Genomic DNA, 21,298 nt, shown 5'->3' with positions numbered 1-21,298 from the left:
CCCCCAGTAATCCCCGTGAACGCCCAGTTAACCCCCGTTAAAGCCTCGTTAAATTCCGTTAACCCCCGTTAAACCGCCCGTTGCCCCCCGTTAAAAGCCCCCCCCTCCGCTGCTCTCCGGGGCCCTTGCCGCCTACGGCGCCGTTCCCCCGCCCGGCCGCGAGGCGGCGCTGCAGCCGCGCCCCCGCCCGGCCCCGCGGCCCCGCCGCGCGCGACATTTGCATGCGGCAGCGGCGGGTGGCCAATGGCGACGAGGGGCGGGGCACTCCGGGAGAGGCGGGCCAATGACAGCGCGGGGCGGGGAGGGGCGGGGCGCTAGGGGCTCCGCGGGCCAATGGCGGCGCGGGGCGGGGAGGCGCGGGGCGGGGCCGGGTCGCACCGCCCGCCCGCCGCCCGCCCGCCCGCGGGGAGAGCAGCGCCGCGGGCCCCGCGCGCACCGGCCCCGCCGAGCCCGACCCCGGGCGGCCGCGGCTGCTATGCGGCTTCGCGGCGCACGGCCTGCACCGGGTAAGGGGAACGCGCCGCCTCACCGGCTCTGCGGATGGGATCGACACCAAGACCGGGACCCCCGCCGCGGCCGGGACCGGGAGTCGGGGGCTGGGCGGGACCGGGGCCGGGGACCGGAGCCCAGGACCGGCCGCCTCTCTGAGGTGGGCTGGGCTCTCCGCTGCCGGTGCTGGGCGGTAGCGCGGCGCCCCCTCCCCCCGCGGCCGGTTACCGGCCGCCTCCCCCCACGCGGGGCTGGGGTTCCTCCCCCGCGGCCGTCCCCGGCCCGGACTCTCCGTTCTCCCCGGGCGCTGCTGTCCGGGCCGGGCAGAGCCCCGTGGCCCCGCCCTGTGCCCCCACAGGCCCGCGGTCTCCCGGGGTCCTGACGGCGGAGGGGCCGGGCCGGGCCGACCCGGGCTCGCCTCTCCGTGTCGGGGGCGCCCGTTTCCCCCCGTTTGCGGGGCCAGGGCCCATCCGGGCCCTACCGCCTCCGTGCCCGGTCCTTCTGAGGGCCGTCGGTGCCACGTGCCTCCGGGAGCGGGGCTGGGCTCGGTTTCGGGAACGGGACTCCTGTCCGCCTGGGGGTTTCTCCCACGGCGTCCTCAGCCCTGTCCGTCCCCGGGGACGGCACCCACCGGGCTCGGCCACCCTGTCTTCCTTCTCCTCTTCCTCCCTTAGCCTCGGCGACACCCCCGAAGCCCCTCCCGGCAGTGCCGGGAACTCGCCTGGGGGTGTCCGGCCGCGGCCAGCCCAACCCCGGTGTCGGTAGCACAAAGGCCCGTCCGTCACACCCCCGCCGCCTATTTTTAGCCGCTGTCGCTCTCGAGCACCTGCCCCGGGGACGCGGGTGACGCCGCCCCGAATCCCTCACAGGACCCCCGTCACCGCCCCACGGCGGGGACACACCGGGCTCCGTGGCCCCGAGCGGCCGGAGGGACAAAGAGGCACGGCTCAAGGTCACCGTGGCCGCCGGGCCGGGGTGCCACGGGGCCCTGGCTGTGGCCTCACCACTCCGGATTCCCTGCGGAGCAGTGGCAGCGTGGCCCCGGCGCGGCCACGGCCCGCGGTGTTCGAGGAGGCAGCTCCACACCTGGTACTGGCACCGAGTCACTCGGGCAGTCGTGGCCAGGCAGAGCCACGGCGGCAGCGAGGAGCACGTGCCCCGGTCGGGTCTCGCTCCGGTTCACTCGTGGATGGCGCAGGGGACGGGGTTCAGGTGCGGCGCGGGGCAGGAGCGCGGCCGCGGCTGGTGAGCGGCTGCTCCGGGGCGGGGAGTGTCCCTGCCCCGACCTCTCCTCCGTGCGGGCGAGACGGAGACGGCCAGGGTAGAGGAGGAGAAACTGAGGCGCGGGCAGTGCTGGCCCACTTGTGCCGCGCCTGTGCTCGCTCCCGGTGGAGGCGGTGGCTGCCGAGGTGCCGTGGCGGTGGCGACGTGTCCGTCCATAGCGTGAGCCGTGCGCGGCCGGGCCGGGAGCGGATGCCGCGGCGAGGCGTGGGGGAAGCGGCTCCCGCCCGATCGTCCGCGGCCCCGGCCCACACTAGCAGCAGGTTCCTCTTTCCAGAATGCGCGGGATCGTGGCGTAGCTGCTGGCCCCTCCGCGCTGCCGGCCGTCCTGGCCCCGCAGCCCCTGGGTCTGTCCCCGTGAGGGTCCTGGGGTGTGTGTGCTGCGCCGGCCCCCGGGCAGCTGAAACGGGGTTTGCCTGGACACGGCACGACCGCGATGCTGCGGTGAGCTCCCTCCCTGCCCCCGGCACAGGCGAGGTCACGCAGGAGCATTGGCTGCCTGAGTGGGCTGCTGGCCACACCGGGGCTTGGGGGGCTCAGTGCTGGAGGGGTCCAGACCAGGTTGTGAGGGTTCCACAGGGCCCAGCCATAACGTGCTGATCCTTCCAGTGTTTTCCAGCGGGGCAAAGCAGAGACGAGCTGCTCGCAGCCCCACATTGCCTCGGAGGGCCCCCAGCCCCCAGGGAAGGGTAGCAAGGGGGCTCTGGGAGCGGTTGGCAGAGCCTGTTTGCCGGGGTTTCGAGGCTGTATCTGCCCATCCCGTGGTATCTGCCCCGGGGTGCTTTGGGGCCCCTCCACAGTGCACTGCAAACCCCAGTGCTACCCACGCCCAGTGCCATCATGATTGGCCCAGTGCTCCCCATGCAGTGTGTCCCTGGTGGGGACGTGCCTTGTCCCCTCTGGGGGACCCGGTGGGTGTCTCTCCCCGGGGCCTGTTATCTGCGGGTGCGGGTCCACCGGTATCCACTGCCTGCAGGGCCGGGCAGGGCTATCGGGTCCAGCAGGCCCCTTCCCCCTCCAGCAGCAGGCCCGGCCGCCCTATCTCATTAGCTCGAGATTAATGAGGCTCCTGTGCTGTCTTTAACTCCTTCCTGCTCGCTGGCTCCTGCCCACAGCTCCACTGACCCTTTGCTCTACTTCTCCCACAGGTTTGCGCCAACGTCTGCCAGACACCAACCCGGTTGAGGATTAGGGACACCGACCGTGAGAGGGGGACACTGAGGCTGCTGCCCCCAGAAAGTGCCAGGTCTGCAAGGGAAGGGGTGATGTGCCGTGCTGTAGCTGCTGCCTGCTGAGCCTGACAAGGAATTTCGGAGCCTGCCTGGGATACTCCCCCCCGACAACAGCAGCACCCCAATCCTGACAGGCAGCACCGAGCCTGCAACTCCTGCCATAGCCCTCGTGCAAAGGAGACATCGGGCCAAGGCTGAGAGGGGTCAAGGGGCACGTCCTTCTCTCCTGACCTGGTGTCGATTCCTGCCCTGACACCCCGACGGCGCTGCCCTTATTCCCCGGCAGCCCCCTCCAGGGCTGCCCCCCCCGGCACTGCCCAGCTTTGGCCCCCAGCCCCGCTGGAGCGCGGCAGCCTGCCGGGCGCTGCCTCCCGGGCACTGCCCCCTGGGTGCATCGCCCCCCGCCCCCCCGGGGACCCCCCGCCCGCCGGCAGAGCCATGAAGCTGCAGGCGGTGATGGAGAACCTGCAGCGGCAGCAGCGCGCACGGCTGCAGCAGGCGCTGGAAGCGCGGCAGCAGGAGCAGCAGCAGCAGCCACCGCGCTCCACGTCCCCCCCGGGGCAGCCCTCACAGCCCCCAGGGCAGCCCCACGCCAGCACCCCGGCCCGGGGCCGTGGGCAGGATCCAGCCCCGGTGCCCTCAGAGGAGGGAGCAGAGCCTGAGAGCGCGCACATCCAGCGGGCACAGATGGCTGCCCTGGCTGCTATGCGGGCAGCCGCCGCCGGCCTCAGCCACTCACCCAGCCCTGGGCTGTCGGATGAGAGCCAGGCCTCCGAGGAGGAGGAAGAGGAGGAACGCGGCGAGGAGGAGGAGGATGGCGGGTACCAGCAGGAGATGGGCTCCGAGGAGGAGGAGGACCTGTGAGTGTACTTAGACAGCTCTCATGAGTTTGGGGAAGGGGCAGGTGACACAGTGTTGGCGGGTTTGGGCACAGCATGCTGGGGAGGCTGCAAGGGAGCCTGTGGCTTGAGGCAGGTCATGGATTAGAGCCATTGGGATATTTCAGAGCAGGAGCTGCTGGGAGCAGCAGCTCGGCTTTGTGGCCGTGATTCCTCATGCTGGGCTGGCACAACATCTCATCTCTGCCCAGCAGCCGCATGGGGCTGTGACAGAGGATGCCGGGCTGGCGTTAAATTATGCAAGACCCTCGGCTGCCTCCAGCATGCGTCTTCCCAGGGCAGGGACGGGCCAGGAACCATCTGGCAGAGCATGATGGAGCAGCTCCTGGGATGCCGGGGACCAGCCATGCCCCATGGAGCTACCCCCACTGATGGGCTGCACCAGGGCTTAGCTGTGTGCTGGGTGGTTGGTCCCAGCCCCACAGCTAGGGAGGACTTGTGGGGCGGGCAGGAGAGAGGGGTGGGCCTTAGGAACCAGCATGGGACCAAAACTCTCCTCTCCCCGCTGGTTCCAGGAAGGGCAAATGGGATGAAGAAGACTTTGAAGAGGACCTGGGCGAGGAGGAAGAGGAAGAAGAGGAGGAGGAGGAAGAGGAAGACTATGAGGAAGAAGACGACATGGGAGAGGAAGGGCTCAGCTCAGCAGAGGCAGTGCGGGCAGGTGCAGGATCCCTCCTGCTCCGCAAGCCCCCAGCACCCCAGCACTACCGGGGAGAGCCACCTCGGCTGCCAGGGGGACAGGAGCGGCTACCCCCCGGCCTGGGCCATGCGCAGCCCCCGCCACCAGCACCTGACCACGGCGACTGGACCTACGAGGAGCAGTTCAAGCAGGTATGTATCCACCGAGACACGCGTGTTCCTGCTGTGCCATCCCTCTCCCTGCTCCTGCGCATCCGTGTGTCCTCGGGAGCGTGCGGAGATGCCTCCAGCAGTGCCGCCTCCGGCTGTGTTCTCCTTGGATCCAGCTGCTGTTGTCATTAGGAATGCGTGGGATTTCTCCAGGGTTTTAGTGCTGGGCTCAGTCTCACCCCCTCCCTTTTTGGGTGGCTCCGAGTGGATCCTGTGTTCGGGTTATTCCGGCACAGGCGGACAGTGCGATACGGTTTGCTGCAGGGACCTGTGAGGATTCCCCAAGCCATTTTCCATGGGGACCTGGTTGTCTCCCATCACCGTCACCACAGAGGTGATGCCCGGCAGGACAACTCTGGCCCCATGGATGCTTGGTGGGAGGCAGAGCTGCGCCCCTGCCGCTACCAAAATGCCATTAAAGAATGAAACCAGGCAGAACGCACCCGGTTGCTCCCTTCGTTGTCTTCCCCGGGCAACAAGGCCAGCATGTTCCTACTCTCCCGGCGCCAGAGCCGGCTGTGCTCTGCTCCTGCTAATAGAAGAAAATGCGCTGGAGCCGTGGCTCCCCAGGGGCCGCCCGGCACCTTTGATGTGTGTTTAAATACATTGGAGTTTGGGGCTGGGGGAAGGGGCAGGACCAGCAGCAGCAGATGGGACCCAGATGGAGCAGCCAGGGCACAGTGGCCTTTCAGGAGGGATGCGACCACCCCTGCCCCTTCGCCTATGGGAGGCTGTCGCATCCCTTCCAAAATGGGGGAAGGGGCTGTTGGGATCTGCCAGCACATGTGGATGTGGGCAGGCGCAGAATTGGGGTGGCAGAGGAGCGTGTGACTGTCCTGGCACTGCCCAGGTTTGGGGATGGTATTGTGTTTCTGTCTTGCTGTGGTGATGGTAGGATGCTCCTGCCCAGCTGTGGGGATCGAGGGATGCTCCTGCCCTCGTGCTGCTGCACCCACGCCGCCTTCTCTTCTTGTGGTTTCTCTCTCTTGTGCTTCCTGCCACTGGGGAGCGAGGGGCCAGGGCCGTGAGCTCTCGTAGCTGTGAAAAGGCTTTTCGATACCGCAGCTGTGATCTTCCTGTTTGTCAGCATGTCAGTGCCGCGGACCAGGCCATAGCCTCTGCCACAGCACTTGGGGACACCAGCCCGGGTCCCAGCGCATCCCCTGCCCCTCAAGCTGTGCCAGCAAAATGGGCTGAGCACCTCCTCTCCCTCCATGTTGCTTTTCGGGGTCGGTGGGAAGAGCCGAGCACGGTGGTGAATAGTGGAAGCAGCCGGAGGGGGTTGGAAAGCCTCTGTGGGCGGAGGAGCGGAGGCGATGCGCTGGGCCCGGAGAGGCTTTCCCCGGCACGTCAGCCCGCGCGACCGTGCTTGGATCGCGGCCGCTGGACCGGGGCCAGGGGGTTGCTGGCGCAGCCGGTGCTGGCCGGGAGCTCCTCCTGGCCGGCCTCCAGCGCGTGCCGCCGGGCTCCATCCCAGCCCAGCTGGCGCGGCCTGGGAAGGAGCAGCAGGAATGTAAACAGCGAGGGCAGCACGGGGCAGGGGATGCCGTACCCCATCCCCGCTCCTCACTGGGGCGGAGGCGCCTTAGGGGGAACCCCGGCAGCCCCAGGGTGCTGGAGCACAGCCGGGTCCCTGCGTGGGCGAGCCAGTGGGGGCGTGGGGCTGTGCTGGTGGTGTGCCTGCCTGCTCCATGAGGAACAGGCTCTTTCAGGGTTCCTCTTTTTATTGCCAAGGAGCTCCTCAGCCCCAGCAGCACTCCTCTCCCACCAGCCCTAATGCTCCCCTGGCTGTCCAGCTCTCCCTGCAGCTACTGTTTGGGTTCAGCTCTGGCCGTGCTGGTGCTGGTGTCCCTGGCATCCTTGTACCATGGATCTGTGTGCTTGAGGACACCATCCTCACCGGGCAGTGCCGCCATCCAAGCCCCCGTGCCTGTCTCCACACCCAAACCCCGGTAGCCAGGGGCTGCCTCCGTCCTCCACTGCCGGGTTTTATTGACCCATCTGGGACAGATTCCTGTGAACTGGTGCTCGGCTGAGCTGTGATGGGCCGGAGGGAGGAGGAGGGGGCCCAGTTCAAGGGAGGAGGAAGGGGAGGGCGTGAGGAAGAGTTATGGAGGTGAGGGAGGTTAGGGAGCCGGCGCGTGGCACCTCCCCGTCCCTGGGGACGGCTACTGCGCAGGCAGAGGTCAGCTCAGCCTGACCCGGGCGCTGCCGGCGCGGGCAGCAGAACAAAGGAGCCCCCAGCATGGCCGGGGGCTCGGGGGCAGCGGCTGCTGAGGGCACCATGGCTCATCGGGGGGAAAAAGGGGTATTTTGGGGGTGGGAGGAGGCTCCCCACGGAAAACGGCTAAAAATCCAACAAGCTCCTGCCATTGGCAATGGGCTTCTGGGGACAAAACTGGTCTAAAGCCTGGCACTGTAGGGGGTCTGCTGCTGCTGCGCCCCAAGATCCCTCCTCTGACCTTTCTGTTTAATTACTGCTATTACTGCTCCCCACTAATAGCAGGAGTGGGAACCCCTGGTGCAGTGGCAGCCCCTGGAGCTGGAGCTTCTGACCTCTGCCCCTTTTGGAGTTTCCTGTGTTGCCAGTGCTCCCTCGGGCACAGGCACCCTGCATGCTGGTACCCCGTGCCACATTGCAGGAGCTCGAGGACTCTGTCTCCCTGTGCTCACATGGCTGCATCAGCCACATGGCTCCCTTTGGGGTTCTCCATTTTGGGTGCTCCCTTTTGGGGTGTCCTGCTATGGCTGCCTCAGGCTGGTGTTTAACCCCCCATTTCTGCTTCAGGAAGACTTTAAGAAGTTATTGTAGTTCTGGGAGGAGGCTGTGCCAGCTGGGAGGTTCCGGGGGTGCTGGTGCTTTAGTGGGGCAAGAGGTTTCTTGTCTTGGGGACGTGGGAGCTGTGCCAGTGGCACACAGGCACAAAAACCTCAGCCCTTATCTCGCGCGGTGCAGCGCACCCCGAGATACGGCGTTTCAAAGTGCAATGGTGGGGGAAAAATAAACCGAAAGCAACTCGGCGACCTCAGCAGGGCTGCGGGGGTGGGTGAAACCGGACCCCCCTCCGCCCGGACCAGCCCTGCGCACATGGCTGGTGGAGCTGGGATTTTCCAGGAGGGTCTGGAGGAGCAGAGAGCCCATAACTCCTCTGAATTCCCAGCAGCTGGTTAAGGCGTGGGGGATCCCCTCTGAACCCCTTTCTCCCGTGGATTATTCTCCTTTTCAAAGCCCAAAGCCAGCTGGGGGTGTGGGGCCAGAGCAGGGGCCCCGTGGCCTCTTAACGAGGGCGGGAGGGTCCATTTACTTTCTTTAAAATATTGATTAGAGCTTTATTGCATTAGCCAGCCGAGCGGATGAGCTGCCCCCGGGGAGGGTGAGGGGGCCCCTGTGCGGGGAAGGGGGACCCGAGTGTCATCACACTGCCGGGGGCCACCGTCCCCCACCCGGAGGCATTTTGGCTTCCAGATAACGGGGAGTGCCCTGGGGCCCCTGGTTGGGCGCTGCCGTGCCGGGGAGGTGATTGCGGTGCCTGGCCAGGCCAGTGGCAGATAACGCAGGGGACCTGAGCAGGACAGGGCTGTGGGGGCAGTGGGGGAGTCACTGGTGGACCCCTCCCGGGAAAAGGGGCTCTGCTTCCCCCCCACCCCACACTCAGCTATCACCCCTGTTGCCCCACACCACTGCCTGGCCTGCCTAGGGGTGCTCCCAGCCAGGAATCCAGCACAGTAATTGGCTCATAGAGCTCAGGGAGCATTCCCAGGGCTGTAATCCCACCAGATCCCTGGCCAGAGGTCAGGGACTTCTCTGCAAGAGCGGCTTAGCTGCCGAGTGCCTCCCCCAGCCAGACGCCTGGGTGCTCACAGGTGCTGGTCCCAGCATCCAGGCACCCTGTGAAGCCGTTTCTCCCAACAAGACCTGGAATAATTAATGAGGTGGGGGACAGGGGCATGTCCTTCCTGCCCCAAGGGCCCAGCCAGTGCCTTCATCTGGCCAGACCATGCCCCTGACACCCCTTGTCTCAGGCGCTGGGCTGGCTAACCCCAGCCTGGGCATCGCCTGCTTGTGTCCCCCCAAAGCCCCATTTCCCCCGTGCCTTGACCCCGCCAGAGCCCCGTTTCCCCACCCCCTTGTTCCCCCAGAGCCCCATTCCTTCCACGCCCCAGCCCCCCGGGCTGACTCAAGGGCTGCGGAGGTGGCGGCCGCCTCCCCTCCTCTCCGCACAGCTGAACTAACAGGGATGAGGGTTTATTTAAAAGGCAAAAAAAAAAAAAAAAAGAAAAGAGCAGCACAGGGAGCGGGGCCTTTGTCAGCAGAGCCCCCTGCCCCCGCAGTGGCGTTGGGCAAGGGCGGCGTTGCTCCATCGCCCTATTTCTGTCCCAAACCGCAGGAGAAATGGCAGCTGGTCCCAGGGCCCAGCCGGACGTGCTGCAATCGGGGGCCAGGGTGGAGGGGTGGTTTGGGGCCAGGGGGGCACCCTGCTCTGAGCCCGTGGGGCATCCAGACTGGGGGCTCAGGGGGCAGCTCCTGGCTCAGCTCCTGACCTGCTCCCTGACCCTTGCTATCGGTCACTTAATCTGCCTGTGCCTGGGTTCCCGCTCTGGCTGGAGCTCATGATAATCCACCCCGTGCTGGGGCTGCTGGAGGCCGGTGCTCACCCTTGAGGAGAGTCCCCTGCTCCTCATGCATCCCATGGGGAGGGTGTGACCGTGTCACTTCTGTGGCAACAGTCCTTTGGGAAAGGGCTTTCCTGTCCCCCCACAGCAGCCTCACCCTGGTACAGGTGGCAGTGGGAGCACCCAGGCAGGTACCAGCCTGAAACCCCTTCAGCAAAGGGCTTCACCTCCTGCCTCTGTTTTCCCTCCTGCCCACGTCCACTGTGGAGCCTCCAGTGCCTGATTTTGGAGATTCCAGCACCTGGAACATGCTGTCCCATGCTGCCACCTGCTCGGGTGCCACAATGGGATGGGGTCTGTCACTCTGGTGCCATGACAGTTCCCACCACCCTCCCCTCCCCTCAGTGTGAGGAACCCATGAGGTTTCAGCAGTGCCGGAGCAGCTCAGCAGTGATGGTTCCCGGGGCTGACAGCCCACAGCTGGCTCCTGTCAACCCCATTTGTGGCTGCTGGACCCCTTCCAGCTCCTCCAGCAGCTCCGCAGTGGGGTTCCCAGGGGTTCCGTGCACCCTGGCCCTGCCTACGGGACCCCTGGGACCCCCACCGCGGTGCGGACCGAGGGCAGAGGTGCAAGACCTCGCATTTCAGGAACAGATTTGCAATTAGCCAAATCCCAGCGGGCGGTGGAAGCCCCGGTGACTCATCTGCCGGGGCTTACCGCGATCCCCTTCTAAGACGATCATTTACATATGGTGGAATTTAAACCCCCGTCTTGGCTTCCAAGCCTCACTGCTGCCGCTGCTTCCCGCTGCCACCACACCCGGGTCAGGTCTTGAATGGGGGTGTTGGCCCTCCAACCCTCAGGGGCTTCACTCCGGGAGGCTTCTGAGTCACACAGGAGGGACAGCTCAAGTTGGGGGCTCACTAGGTGCCCCAAGAGTTTGAGTTGGCTGCTCTGGCCACGTTTCCCCAGCTCAATGCTGCGTGGCTCAGCCTCAGCCACCTCCCCTGGGTCTGCCCGGTGGCAGGAGCTGTGCAGGCCGGACGAGCTTTCTCAACAGCGCTTGACTCCACTGGATTAATATTTGTACAAGGTCCGGTGTGATAGCGAGCGTGTGTCAAGGGCATGCACCAGCATGCACACGGCAAGGGCTGGGAGAGCCACCACTGCCGGGCTGGCTTCCATCCAGCCAGCGGCTTGGCCCAGCTGGGGGAGCAGCCACAACACCCCAGCTCTGTGACCCCTGAGCTGCCGGTGCCACACGTCCACATTCAGACACAGAACCGGTTTTGATTCCAGCCAGAGCCTGGCGCGCTGCCGCCCAGCAGCGAACTGCCATTGGAAACGCCACGGCAGCAGGAATCGCTTCCTCCTCTGCGGGAAGGGAACAAACAGCGGCGGCACAGCCGTTCCGGGAGCTGGTGTCAGTCCAGCCCGCGGCAGGGACATGGATCCTGGGAGCTGCCGGCTGGCTGGGCACAGCGGCCCGTGCCGTGGTGGGGAGGGCGGCCGACAGCGCAGGGACAATGGGGGGTCAGGGAGGTTAAACGGTGACTAATTCGCCCATTCAGCGTCCCCTCCGCCGCTCGGGGACACCCGCCGTGCCGTGACACCCGCCGTGCCGTGACACTGCCCGCGTACCCCCGGGGTCACCCACATGACTCCTTCCCCCAGCCTGTGTGGGAGGAGGTGGGCACCGGGGGAAGCCCGGGTGGTCTTGGGGCCCCCACACTTCCAGGCTGATGGTGGGGGATCGGGACTGGGTTTGTCACTGAGCCACAGGAGCACCGATGGATCCTTTGCCCACCAGGTCCCCCAGCCCGAGGAGGAGGCACTGGTGCAAAGAGGCACCTGCAGTCGGGCCATGTCCCCCCTGGAGGGGACAATGCTGGGAACTGGTGTGAACAATGGCGCCGACGGGAAGCTCCTGGGCCCCCTCCCCAGCTGCCCCCGCGGAAGTGGCCCCCCAGCCCAGCCATGCTCCGGCGGCAGGAATCCCGCCGGGCCGGTCAGTGGAGTCACCACCGGCCCTGGCCATGTGGGCGAGGCTCCCGCCAGCACATCCCCCACGAGCAAGGTGTTGGGGGATCTTGGGGAGGGGGCACACACGTCCCTGCCCCCAGCAGCCCTTTTCCACGTTGGGCTGTGGCCTAGGGGGCTCGCAGGGGATTAGGGATGGGGACAGCTGGGGGTGACCTGTACCTAAGCCGAGCGCTTTATCTGCGTAGGAATCTGCTCCGGGGCTGGACACTCCCTTTACCCTTCAGTGGGAGGGATTTGCCCCAGCAAACTGCACCCCAAACCGGGGGGGGCTGTTCCTGGAGAGGGGCTGCGGCCTCGGGCACCCCCAGCCGTGAGTCAGCCATCCCCTTACGGGAAATCACATCCCCAGCGCCTCCGAAACGCCGCGGCCCGGGGCCCTCACCAATCCTTCGCTCTGGTTTTTACAAATTACTTTCTTTTTCTGAATAAGTGCCCTCTCCGACCCCACTGCGGGTCCCAGTGTGCCAGAGGCCGGGGGCTGTGTATGGGCTGGGAGTGGGACGGGAAATGCGCCATAAATGTGTTTATTCTTCGCTGAAGAACTTGTTAGCGTGCGCGGGCTCTTCCCCAGCCCAGCGTGGCCCCTCGGCTGTCCGCGGGACAAAGGGATGCGTCCCCGGGGGCTGCCAGAGGAAGGAAGGAAAGAAAAGGAGAGAAGTAGCCCCTCAGTCTATCACCCCTGGCCCTGCTACCTGCCTTGATAGGGTGGGTTCTCCCCACCACTGCTGTGTTGTGTTTTTTCCTTAAATACAGGAATTTAGGGGAGTTTAGCCCCTGGAAGGTGGTGGCTGCCACCAGCCCCCATCCCTGTTGCGGTGGCCCTTGGCGCAGTCTGTCCCCCCTCCCGGCTCATGTCACGGTGTGCACGTCCCAAACCGGTTTTGGAGAGAAGGAGGAAAACCGAGAGTGTTGCCACTTCCTGGCGATGGAAAAGAAACTTGAAAATTAATCCCCGAGGCCTGAAAACCCGGAACCGAGAGGGGGGAAGGGGAGGTGTTTTTAACTCGGACGCGGGATGCAGGGACACGGACTCCTCCATGACGCCTCGTGGGGCAGACAAGGGACGAGGGACTCCTGCCGAAGGGGAGATTCGCCTGGCAGCAGCATTGACCCCCGGCATTCCCGGAGCCTTGTGAAATGGCGCTTCCCCTGCTGCTTGTAAATGCCCCCCTTGCCCCGGCTCGGGGGGAGGTCGGACCCCCGGCACGCACCGCGCCCGTGCCGAGGGCTCTCCCGCATTCCTGGCATTGCCAAGGGGCCGCCTCCCGCCCGCCCTTTGAAAGCCAGCGGGTTGGGATTTTCCTGTAATCTGGTTTGAAACATTAATCCGGTCATCCACACCAAACGCCGGGCCGGCATCCTGCCGGGGCGCTGGGCTGGGGTCAGGGCCGCCCGCCCACCGCCTGCCTAATTCCTCCTCCACTTAATTATAGATCTGCTGGCAACGGCCATCTGGCTCCGTGTCCTCAGCCGGCCGGGGGCCGGGGCCAAGGGGGCTGTGCTGTGGCCAGGTGGGCCGGACACTGTGGCCAGAGCTGGCCGTGCCACTGGCGCCGAGCATTCACCCTGGGGTGGGGGAGCACTGGGAGCACTGGGCGCATGGAGTCAGATCCCCCAGCCCAGGGGACTCTCAGAGTGGTGGGGGACATCTCCTGCTCCCCCCAGCCAGGCTGGAGTGGCTGTGCCACAGTGTCCCCTGGCACTGCACCCTGCCGTGGGGACCCCACAGTAAGAGGATATTCCTGGGGCAGCTGCGTTATGGATTAAGTCGTTTCCACCTCCCTAATTACGAAACATACATGTATTGACTCAGCAGCACAGGGCGGCCTTGCCCGCGGCTCCTGCCTGCCGGCACCTTTGCACCAAGCACCGAGACGCCGCATGTCCGTGTGAGGAACCGGCTTTGAGCTGAGCAGAAACCAGGGCTGAGAGCAGGAAGCAGGGCATGGGCACTGGGCAGGGATCAGCACCAGGCAGGCACAAGACTCAGCACCTGCTGATTTCGGTGCAGCAGTGCCAGCAGCCGCCGGCCTGTGCCAAGCTCAGCTGCACGCTGGGTTTCGCATGCTGCCGAAACCAGAACGTTTCTGTTCCTCAATTTGCATTTTGAGCCCCGCTGTCCCAGCTGTCCTGTGCTGCCGTTGGGGCTCATGGGGCGTCGGCTGCTTTGCTGTTGTCTGCGGATGGTGTCAATGCAAGGAAATCCTGCGAGGGGCTGCTGCGAGTCACTTGTCTCTGTCCCCTTCCGCGTCCTGCCTGTGCCCAGGGGTGAGGGGGAGCAGGGGTGGTTAGGGATGACAGGGGCAGCTCGGCAGATGCCACTCTGTCACACACCACAGTGCACACCAGGCATGTCCCGGCCATGGCTGGGCATGTCCTCACCCCACAGCACTGCCAGACGAGCACCCTGGGCAGGTGCCCATCGCTGGCAGTTGGTTCTGCTGGCAGTGGCAGAGCTAAACTAGGGTTTGGGGGTGTCCCAAGGGGAGCCTCTTTCTGTGCTCTGGCACTGCAGTGGTCAGCGAGCAGCTGCGAAGTGCAACGAAGCTGTCGAAGTCTCAGCAGTAACTGCCAGCGGCGGCTTGTGCAACGTCCTTTGCCCGGCAGCTGTGGCGGGGGTGCCGGCAGGGCTGTGAGGTCACCAGGCAGGAACGGGGATCCCTCTGCCCCTGGGGACCCCCATGGCTTCATCCCAGTTGGGCAGGGGTGAGAGTGGCCACAGCCAGCTGAGCTTGGCATGGGACCACTGGGGCTGGTGCAAGTCCGGCACACGGGGCAGCTGCCCGCTGTGGCCACTAATCCGCCTGTCCCGGCCGGCCACGCTCTCCTCAGCTGACGGTTAATTTTCTTTCATCCTCTTAAACGCGTCCGTTCCCCTCGGGACTGAGTCCAGGCGGGGCTCACAGCCCCTAGGGTCGTGGCAGTGGATGAACCGGCACATTTGGCCCTTCCCCAGGATGGCTCTGCACCCTGCAGGATCGGGCGCCGGGGAAGCCCTTTCTCTGTGTGTGTGTGTGGCTTTTGGAGCCGCTCAAGGAAACGGGGGAGGCTGGATTGGCGCCGGCCCAACATCCCTCAGCCGGCACCAGCAGCCGGTGCAGCTCAGCCCCGAAAACCACGGCGATGCTGCTGTGCCATGGCTCACTCCCCCTGCACCACAGTCCCACACCAGACCCCTTGTTGGGACGCTGGGGTGGGAGAGGGGCTTTGAGGGTCTCTGCCGGTGGTGCCGGTGGCTCCTGCCCTTGCCCTGGGGGTGTGCTGTGGGCTGGTCGAGCCTGCCGAGTTTCCCAGGGGAACTGGGGGGGTTTATGGCCCCGCTTATCACGCGGCCCCATTGATCCCTTTGATCGGCGCCGGCAGGCGAGTCCAGCCCTGCAGGATCCGGATCCTCCCTGGGGGGCAGCAGGAGGAGGGGGCTCACAGCCAGGACAATGCCCACCCATCCACCTGTCCACAGTCCTGGTGCCACAGGGCGAAGCCATGGAGGGTGTGGGCACATTGGTGACCCAGTGACCGGCAGTGGTGGCCCCACAGTGGATGCCTGGAGTATTATGGGGGAGTATTTATAGGCCCCTCCCAGCCCCCCGGCCCCACTGGCAGTTGTTCAGAACTGTCATTGAGAAAAGCGGAGCTGTGGCAGCCACTCCTGTGGCAGCGCCTGCCCCCACAGCCCCTGCTCCAACACCCTTCCCGGGTTGGGGGGGGATTATCCACCAGCCTGCTGGCAGAAACAGTGCTGGGCTTCAGGAGAGGCTGCATGGCGTGGCATGGTGTGTGCCTCTGGCGTGCCGGGCGCTCCAACTGGCAGATCCTGCGCCATAAATCAGGCAGGAATGTGCCGGGGTGGGGGGTCCCGGCTGAAGATGGCCCGGCAGAGCTGCAGCGTGTTAGAGCTTGGCCCAGCTCTGCCTGCCCCAGTGCAGGACATGTCCCTGCAGTGCCATGGCACGCGAGCTCATGCCAAGGCGCACGAGGCACCAGCTCCCACCACTGGCTCCTGGCCCTGGCTCTCTGTGGCACCCCAGGCATGGAGGAGGGACCGTGCTGAAGCGTTGCTGTGCTGAGCAGGCAGTGGATGCTAAAAATAACCGGGATCAGCGTCCCGGGAGGAGCCAGGGCCGAGCACGGTGTTGGCAGCCTGGGATCCACTCCGGCTGTGATCCCAACACCAGCATCACGGAGCTGAGCTCTGAGTGGGGCAGTCAGGGAATGGCACAGCAGGGCACAGGCACAGGTCAGCCCAAGCTGCAGGAACCCCAGGGACCCCCCAGTCTCGTGCAGGGACACTCCTGAACCATTTAGTGAGTGTACTGTGAGCTGAAGGACTCCAGCCACAGGGCTGCTGCAGTGCGAGCCGGGGGTCTCAGGGCTGGGGGACACACAGGTTAAGGGGGTTTCTGAGCATCTCTCTTCCCTTCGTGCGCAGCTATACGAGCTGGATGGTGATCCTAGGAGGAAGGAGTTCCTGGATGACCTCTTCAGCTTCATGCAGAAGCGAGGTGAGCCCCCGGCTGCGCGCCCACCCCGTCCCCCTGCACCCACCCTATGCCCACCCTACTCCACCACGCCCTCCCCAGGGCCAGGGGCTCATTCCCTTGCCCCTCATTACTGCCCCGAGGTCACGGCTCCAGCTGAGCTGCTGGTTAATCTTTAACCCCTCAGCACAGCGGGGTCAAACCTGCTGGGCTGGATCCAGTGCCTGTGGCCCCCCCTCACCCCCATCCCTGCACCCATCACACCCAGCCCTGCTGCCCCTCCCCACAGGGTCCCCCCCCCCACAACACCCCTGGCTGTGCCCCCTCTCTGCCCATTCCCTGGGTTATTGCAGGGGGCAAAGCCCCTCACTGCCCCCTCACTCTGCCCGGGGAGAGGCCACAGTGGGGGGACCGGGGGTGGGAAGGGCTGAAAGCCAAGCGAGCTCCTGCTCAAGGGTCTGGTTCCTGCGTGGAAAACAGCGCTGGAAGTGCTGACACAGGGCTGGCTCCGGCCCTTTGTCAGACGGCACTGGGAAGGCACGTGTGCCTGCACGGGGGGCTGGGGCTGCTGGCTGGGTCCCCCAGGGTTCCCTTGGCTTTGTCCCATCCCCTGGCCGTGTCCCCCGGGGTCCCCCCGGCTGTGTCCCCTGCAGTCCCTCCACCTGCATCCCCTGGGGTCGCCCCACCTGTATCCCTTGGGGTCCCCCAGAGTCTCCGCACCACAGGGCTGGGAGGGCAGAGATCCCCACGAGGGAGCTGGTGCTGCCAGCTCCCTCCCCATGCTGGAGGGATGAGCCCCCCAGCTCACAGGAGACCCTCACAGCCGGATTGTGCCGCCCCCGTTATAAATAACTTGCGTTGCTGGGTGCCGGCTCAGCCCGAGGAACCGGCTCGGCCACGACAGGGCTGTGGCTGGAAACTGCAAGTTTCTGTTTCCTTTGTTCGGGGCTCATCTCAGCGGGAGGGCCCGGGGGGGGGAAGAAGGGGACTGTGGAAGGGAAGGGAGGAGCAAGAGCCCCCCCAGCCCCTCCACTGCCCCGCAGGGGTCTCAGCAGCTGCCCCCCTCTTCGGGTAAGAAAGCAGCACCCCACAGCCACTCTCTCCTCCCGCTGCTCCCCAGGGACCCCCGTGAACCGGATCCCCATCATGGCCAAGCAGGTGCTGGACCTGTACATGCTGTACACGCTGGTGACCGAGAAGGGGGGTCTGGTGGAGGTCATCAACAAGAAGCTGTGGCGGGAGATCACCAAGGGGCTGAGCCTGCCCACCTCCATCACCAGCGCGGCCTTCACCCTGCGCACCCAGTAAGCGAGGGCTTGGAGGGGAGGGGAGGGGGCTGAGCCCTCAGGGGTCCCTCTGCCTTGTGCGACAGCCACTCAGCACAGCAGGGAGGGGAGCTCAGCACAGCCCTGTGTGGGAGCAGTGGGGAGGGAGGGATGGGGGTGGCACATGGGAAGGGGTGCCAAGCCACTGTGTCACCCTCACCATCCCCGCCTGTGTCCCATCTGGTCACAGGTACATGAAGTACCTGTACCCTTATGAGTGTGAGAAGCGCGGGCTGAGCAACCCCAACGAGCTGCAGGCGGCCATCGACAGCAACCGGCGGGAGGGCCGGCGGCAGGGCTTCGGCGGTTCCCTCTTCGCCTACTCGCCCGGCGGCACCCACGGCCTCCTCTCCTCGCCCAAGCTGCCAGTGCCGGCGCTGGGGCTGGCATCTGCTACCAACGGTGGGGCCATTGCACCAGGCCAGAAGATCAAGAAAGGTAAAAGCTGCTGTGGGGTCTGGCTGCTCCAGGGTTTGACTGCTGTGGGGTCTGGGTCTGGGTGCTGCAGGGTCTGGCTGCAAGCTGAGGCACTGGGAATAAGGAGCAGAGCCGGGGGAAGTGGGCAAAGGGGGATGGTGCTCCTCTCCCCTCCTTGGGCTCAGACTAGGAACCCTGATTCCACTCACATATCTCTGACCTTTGGAGGTGCCAGCAGCCCCTGGCACAGCAAGGCACCAAACCCTTGTGCTAGGGCTGGGGACACGCTGGGGTGGTGGCACCCACCTGCCCCCGTGCTCCCATCCCTGACACCCACTCCCCCGGCAGAGGAGGACTCTCCCATCCCCATCTCCATGCCCAGCCGGCTCCCGGTGTCGCTGGCTGGGCACCCTGTGGTGGCCGCGCAGGCGGCTGCGGTGCAGGTGGCGGCGGCCGCCCAGGCTGCAGCGCTGGAGCAGCTGCGGGAGAAGCTGGAATCGGGGGAGCCGCCGGAGAAGAAGCTGGCGCTGGTGACAGATGAGCAGCAGCGGCTGATGCAGCGGGCACTGCAGCAGAACCTCCTGGCCATGACGGCCCAGCTGCCCATGAGCATCCGCATCAACAGCCAGGGCACGCGCTCGCCAGGTCAGTGCCGGCTCCGGCCACCCGCCCCGGCCGAGCCCCCAGCCCCGGCGGGCTCCATAACGCGGCTCTCCCTGGCAGAGAACCGCCCGGACGCCGCTGCCGCCAGCAACAACGGCACCAACAGCATCAGCATGTCCGTGGAGATCAACGGGATCGTCTACACAGGTGAGGGGCTCCCCGGACCCCACTGCCGTGAATGGGGGCTGCCCCGGGCCACACTCCTGCCACCCTTCACCCCATTCCATGGCATGGCCGTGGCATCCCCCGGCTCAGCTTATTGCTCTCTCCCCAGGTGTGCTGTTCGCCCAGACGCCCGGCCCTTCCTCCTCCTCTTCCTCCTCCTCCTCCTCTGCCTACAGCAAAGGCAACGGCGGCAGCAGCCGGAGCAGCGGCAGCAGTGGGGTGGGGAGCGGCGGTGGCAGCAGTGGGAATGTGCCCCCTGCCCCGGCCGGCCTGGCCGTGCCCCCCAGCTCTACCTCCAACAGCGCTTCGCCTTAACGCCCTGGAGCCTCAGGCCCCTCACAGCGCCGGCGGCCGTGGGGGAACGGGGTCACACCGGGGTCTTCTGGGGTCTCCCCCGAGGTCTTGCCAGGGTCTCTCTGGGGTCTCAACAGGATTTTACCGGGATCTCACCAGGGTTTCACTGGGATCTCGCCAGGGTCTCACCCGAGGTCTTGCCAGGGTTCCTCCGGGGTCTCATCAGGGTCTCGCTGGACTCTGGCCTTGTTCTCGTGTTGTTGGATTTTCCTTTTCCAGGCAGAAAAGCTTTAGCCCGGGGGGTTTTGCCGGAGCCGCCGGCTGTCCGGCTGCGCCGCTCCGGGACCGTTTACCTCACTCACATCACACTTTGCACTGTACATTTATTATTATTATTATTATAATTATTATTATTTTTTAACTCGTGTTACCTCCAGACAGACGCACGGACGCCTGCCGACGCGAGCTCTAGCGAAACCCCCCGGAATTCTAAAGGAAAAGAAAAAACAAAAATCAAAAAAAAAATTGGAAATAGGGAGATATTTTATTCATTTCCATCCCTTTCCCTCCTTTGTTTTGGGAACTCCACTCTCTGCAGGATTTTAAGAGGTTGTTTTTGATTGTTTTGTTGTAAATAGCTTCTATTTTATTCTCTTAAAAAAAAAAGAATCAAACTTTTAACATGCAAATGATATATATTAGTCTTCATCAGGGAAAATGGGAGCTTGGAAAAAAGTTGGAATCTCCTTTCTCCTCTCCTTATCGGTGGTTGGGTCCAGCTCTGCTCCTTCCCCCACCGGCAAATCCTAATTTTTATTCCTCCCCCTGCACAAAACTACTGTTTAAAGCCACTTTGGGCTTATTTCCTCCAAAAATAAGCAGGATCCAGAGGATGGGGATGCTCGGGGCTGCAGGACGCTCCGGAGCTCACAGAGGACCCGAAGGACCTGAGGATTTATTTTAAACCTCACAATCTCAGTTTTTTTACCGTTTCCCCCCCCAAAAAAAATTCACCCACATCTGCGTGAGACACAATCCGACCCGATACCGAAACCCCCTCGCCCCCCTCGGTATCTCCATTCTCAGGTTCCCACCTGGAGCACAGGGTTTTTCCCCCTTCCCCAGGTGCCCCAGGGGGGGTCCAGGCTGGTGGGACCTCCCCTCCACCCTTTTATTTTTAATTTCACTCGGGGAAGTGGCGATCTCAGGGGATTTGGGGTTTTTCCAGCTGGTTTTGTTGTTTTCAGCCTTCTTTTTTTCCGTGCTGGAATCCCTTTGGTGGCTCTGTTGGGGGGTGTTGGTGGCTCCATGGACCCTTTGGGGGGGCCTGGGAGGGTTCATCCAGCTCCTGCTGCTGTTGGGGTCCAGCCCAGCTCCCCGTAAGGAGAAATTCCAAGGGGGAATTTTCATGCCCAGGGCGGGCTTAGATTTTCTTAGTGATTTTTTGCATTGTACAGTCACTATTTTCGGTTGTTTTGGGTTTTTTTAATTATTTCCTCCCCCCTTTCCTTGCCCCCCCCTTTATTTTTGTTTTTGAGAGCGGGTGACTTTCCACTTTATTTTTCTTTTTTGCATATCGATTTAAAAATAATAAAAAAAGAGCCTAAATCAGTTTTTTTGGGGGGGTTTTGGAAAGAAAATTAAACTAAAGGAGCGGCCCCAGCTGCAGCCGCCCCCTTCCCCCCAGCGTTGCGTATCTTAACTCAGGTAAAAAAGGAAAATGAGAAAAGAAAAAAACCACAAAATACAAAAAAAAAAAAGAAAAAAAAGAATAAAAAAATAAACCACATTCTACCTCTGAGCGCGGAGGCCTCGGGCGCACCCGGGGCCCCGGTGAAAGATTTCAGTTTTGCAAAACATTCAGGTATTGAGACTTTTTGATTATTATTAAAAAAAAAATTAAAAATTAAAAAAAAAAAGATAAAATAAACTAAAAAACACTGAAAGTTTACATTTTATAATAACATTATTATACAGATTGTATTTAAACGTCAGAATATTTAAGACAATTGTAACCCTGTAAAGTGAAGAAATATTAAAAAAAAAAAAAAAAGTTGTGTTGCTTTGGGTTTCTGGCCCTGGGGGTGGTCCAGGGATGCCCCACAGGTCTGTGGGGTGTCCATAGGATTTCCTTATGGATTTGGGGTATCCCTGTGTGACAGTGGGGTGTCACTGAGTTTATGGGCTGATGATAGGATTATGGGGTGTCCATGGGGTCCCCATAGCAGTCCAAAGGGCACCGTCACAGCTGTGGGGTGCTCATGGGGTTCACACAAAGCTATGGGGTGACCGTAGGATTGTGGGGAGTCCATAGGATTGGGGGGTGTCCAGGGCTGTGGGGTGTACTATAGGGCTGTGGGGTGTCCATAGGATTGGGGGGTGTCAAGGGGCAGCCTCAGGGCTGTAGGGTGCTCATGGGGCTCGCACGAAGCTATGGGGGGCCCATAGATTTGTAGGATGTCCATGGGGTACCTATAGGGTTGTGGGATGTCCATAGGATTGGGGGGTGTCCACGGGCACCTTTAGGGTTGTGAGGTGCTCATGGGGT

The 21,298-nt window shown here is 63.7% G+C and overlaps 1 protein-coding gene across 4 annotated transcripts; it reads left to right on the top strand.

Moving 5' to 3' along the window:
* The first annotated feature begins 377 nt into the window (after positions 1-377).
* On the top strand, positions 378-20,680 carry ARID3A (AT-rich interaction domain 3A). 4 transcript variants are annotated; one of them, XM_085040724.1, is made up of 9 exons: positions 378-506; positions 2,919-3,862; positions 4,417-4,732; positions 15,838-15,910; positions 17,007-17,190; positions 17,402-17,649; positions 17,977-18,273; positions 18,352-18,438; positions 18,566-20,680. In XM_085040724.1, the coding sequence occupies exons 2-9, from the start codon at positions 3,441-3,443 to the stop codon at positions 18,769-18,771; spliced, it is 1,833 nt and encodes a 610-aa protein (XP_084896850.1). In that variant the 5' UTR covers positions 378-506; positions 2,919-3,440; the 3' UTR covers positions 18,772-20,680. The 4 variants fall into 4 exon arrangements, with proteins under 4 accessions (XP_084896850.1, XP_084896847.1, XP_084896849.1 ...); XM_085040721.1 differs by having other exon boundaries at positions 17,977-18,438; XM_085040723.1 differs by lacking the exon at positions 378-506 and adding an exon at positions 631-649 and having other exon boundaries at positions 17,977-18,438.
* The last annotated feature ends 618 nt before the right edge of the window (positions 20,681-21,298 follow it).

The sequence above is a fragment of the Lichenostomus cassidix genome, chromosome 28 (assembly GCF_008360975.1).
Source record: "Lichenostomus cassidix isolate B80296 chromosome 28, HeHo_3.0, whole genome shotgun sequence".
Classification (NCBI taxonomy): Eukaryota; Metazoa; Chordata; class Aves; order Passeriformes; family Meliphagidae; genus Lichenostomus; species Lichenostomus cassidix.
This window is presented reverse-complemented; position numbering and strand designations above follow the sequence as displayed.

Excerpts from the sequence above, each read along its gene's own strand:
- ARID3A (XM_085040721.1), top strand. The coding sequence starts at position 3,441 with ATGAAGCTGCAGGCGGTGATGGAGAACCTGCAGCGGCAGCAGCGCGCA. Across the intron at positions 4,733-15,837 it reads ACGAGGAGCAGTTCAAGCAG|CTATACGAGCTGGATGGTGA; the intron begins GTATGTATCCAC and ends CTTCGTGCGCAG. Across the intron at positions 15,911-17,006 it reads CAGCTTCATGCAGAAGCGAG|GGACCCCCGTGAACCGGATC; the intron begins GTGAGCCCCCGG and ends GCTGCTCCCCAG.